At 43.6% G+C, this 2,353-nt stretch overlaps 1 protein-coding gene across 1 annotated transcript; it reads left to right on the forward strand.

The window, feature by feature from the left end:
* The first annotated feature begins 1,411 nt into the window (after positions 1-1,411).
* Positions 1,412-2,128, forward strand: LOC121441936 (ferritin, mitochondrial). The gene has a single exon (XM_041643337.1). It carries the CDS (start codon positions 1,412-1,414, stop codon positions 2,126-2,128), a length of 717 nt encoding a protein of 238 aa, XP_041499271.1.
* The last annotated feature ends 225 nt before the right edge of the window (positions 2,129-2,353 follow it).

Genomic DNA, 2,353 nt, shown 5'->3' on the forward strand with positions numbered 1-2,353 from the left:
TAACATTCCACAGCAATAAAAATAAACTATCGTATTTGTATATATACTCCAGCGTAGACAGACTTTATCATTCGGAGTGAAGGAAACTGAACTTTGTGCTTGGTGTTGGTTACAGTGTAGAGGAGCCTAGGAAACACAAAGTAACCTGTGGGGTGAGGCAAAGCAGATCAGTGGGTGTCAAGAGCGAGAATTAGGAAAGGCAAAAAGATACAGAAGTAGGTGACACGGGTTGTCATTATCTGGGATTAGCGGGTGGTTCCACAGATGTCAAACTGAAACTCTTGCCAATATCTGAAATTTAGTATGTGACAATTATTCTGAAATAAATCTTTTCAAATATATATGCCTCTATGAGGTAGCTTGGGGTTTTTGCTTGTTTGTTTTTCTTTTTGTTTTTTGCTATCATCTTAATCAGTAAGAACCATCATCCACATTTTAGCAACAGCTATCCCTCGTAGGGAAAGAATTGGAGTTTGGGTTTTTTTTTTGTGTGTGTGTTTCTTTTTAATTTTTTTCCTATTAGTTTATTTTCTTAACATCCCCAAACAATTTTTAAACATTTACTTAAGATTAAATGTTCTTCCTCAAGGAGTGTGTGACACATACCTATAATCTCAGCTCTTAGGAGTGGGAGGCAGAAAGATGCAGAATTCAAAGCCAGCTCTGGCTACAGGAAACAACAAACCAATAAATCTTCAGAATTTCAGGTTCTTTTAAAAATGCACATATCTCTACATTAACAAAAAAAATAGGAAAATAAAAGCAAGCTGACAGCCAGCAGGTATATTTTATTTTTTAAAATATGACTTCTTTACAAGAAAGGTAAGTTTTGTATTTAAAAGTGCAATGAGTTTTAAAAGCAGTCAATTACAATTAAGTTTTGTCTGGACTCCGGTAACTATTCCCCTACTCTGTGTTGTTAAAATAACCAGGAGTGATTTGCAATGCTTTGCATATAAAAATTTATTGAGCCTTCCTTCCCATGCCCTTGGGTTCTTAGACAGGAAAAGATTAGTGAAAGGAGACAAGGACAGCTCAGTCCTTTCTTTGGTGAGTCACTGAGCCTGCGTTTAATAACAGAATTTTGATTTAGGCAAATTAATCAACTACATGCTATCCGGACCATCTTGTCTTAGTCACTGGGCACGTTTCTATAAATGCCTCTGTCTGTGTTTCCCCTTTTCGAGAGCAGTGCCACACTCATGCTTACCCGACAAATGACAGTTACACGGCACTGGTGACCAAGATCTCTTAGAATTCCGTGGAAGAGAAGGGCCGTGTGACGCATAGGTCATCGCTAAGGCTGCATTCTTATTTAGACCTGACACGTAGCAGCAGACGACCCTGTGCCGAGCTTTCCTGACCTCAGTTTTCTTGCCTCAGATTCCCCTTCTTTCAAACAAGAGGAGTCATGCTGTCCTGCTTCTGGTTTTTCTCCAAGCACATCGGCCCTGCACTGAGGTCCCTGCCCCGTGTGCTACACAGATGTACCGTCCCACAGTGTTTGGCCTCCGGGTATCCTTTAGGTCCCCTACCAGTCTCTTCCCCTCAACGTCTGCTGGCCTCGGCGGCCTCCTCCAAGGACTCTGCTGGACCTGCCAGGGTTCGCCAAAACTTCCACCCAGACTGCGAGGCCGCCATCAACCGCCAAATCAACATGGAGCTTTATGCGTCCTACGTGTACCTGTCCATGGCCTACTATTTCTCCAGAGATGATGTGGCCTTGTACAACTTCTCCAAGTATTTCCTTCACCAGTCCCTGGAGGAGAGGGAACACGCGGAGAAGCTTTTGAGGCTTCAGAACCAGCGCGGAGGCCGAATCTCCCTCCAGGATATCAAGAAGCCAGACCGAGATGACTGGGAAAGTGGACTGCGGGCCATGGAATGTGCTCTGCTCCTGGAGAAGAGTGTGAACCAGTCACTGCTGGACTTGCATACTCTTGCATCTGAAAAAGGAGATCCTCATTTGTGCGACTTTCTGGAAACGCACTACCTGAATGAGCAGGTGAAGTCTATTAAAGAATTAGGTGACCATGTGCACAACTTGATCACCATGGGGGCTCCAGCTGCTGGCCTGGCGGAGTATCTTTTTGACAAGCACACCCTAGGAAGTGAGAACAAGCACTAAGGCAGTCTGCCTTTCCAGTACCCTAGCGGGTCCCAAAACCTGGAGTTAGCAGTCGCAGGTTTTCCTGCCCTTAAAATTCAACTCCGTCTTTACATTCTCCTTTTTGGACTGTTCTGCCAGTGTTTTGTAGAGATAATATGTTTGCCCGGTGTTAACCACAGCTTTCTGCCAACACCAAAATACTAATATTTTCCCAGCCTAAAAGAAAGCACAGCATACTATGAA

Source organism: Microtus oregoni, unplaced genomic scaffold (genome assembly GCF_018167655.1).
Source record: "Microtus oregoni isolate MIOR12 unplaced genomic scaffold, Mior012 000085F_ref0000168, whole genome shotgun sequence".
Lineage (NCBI taxonomy): Eukaryota > Metazoa > Chordata > Mammalia > Rodentia > Cricetidae > Microtus > Microtus oregoni.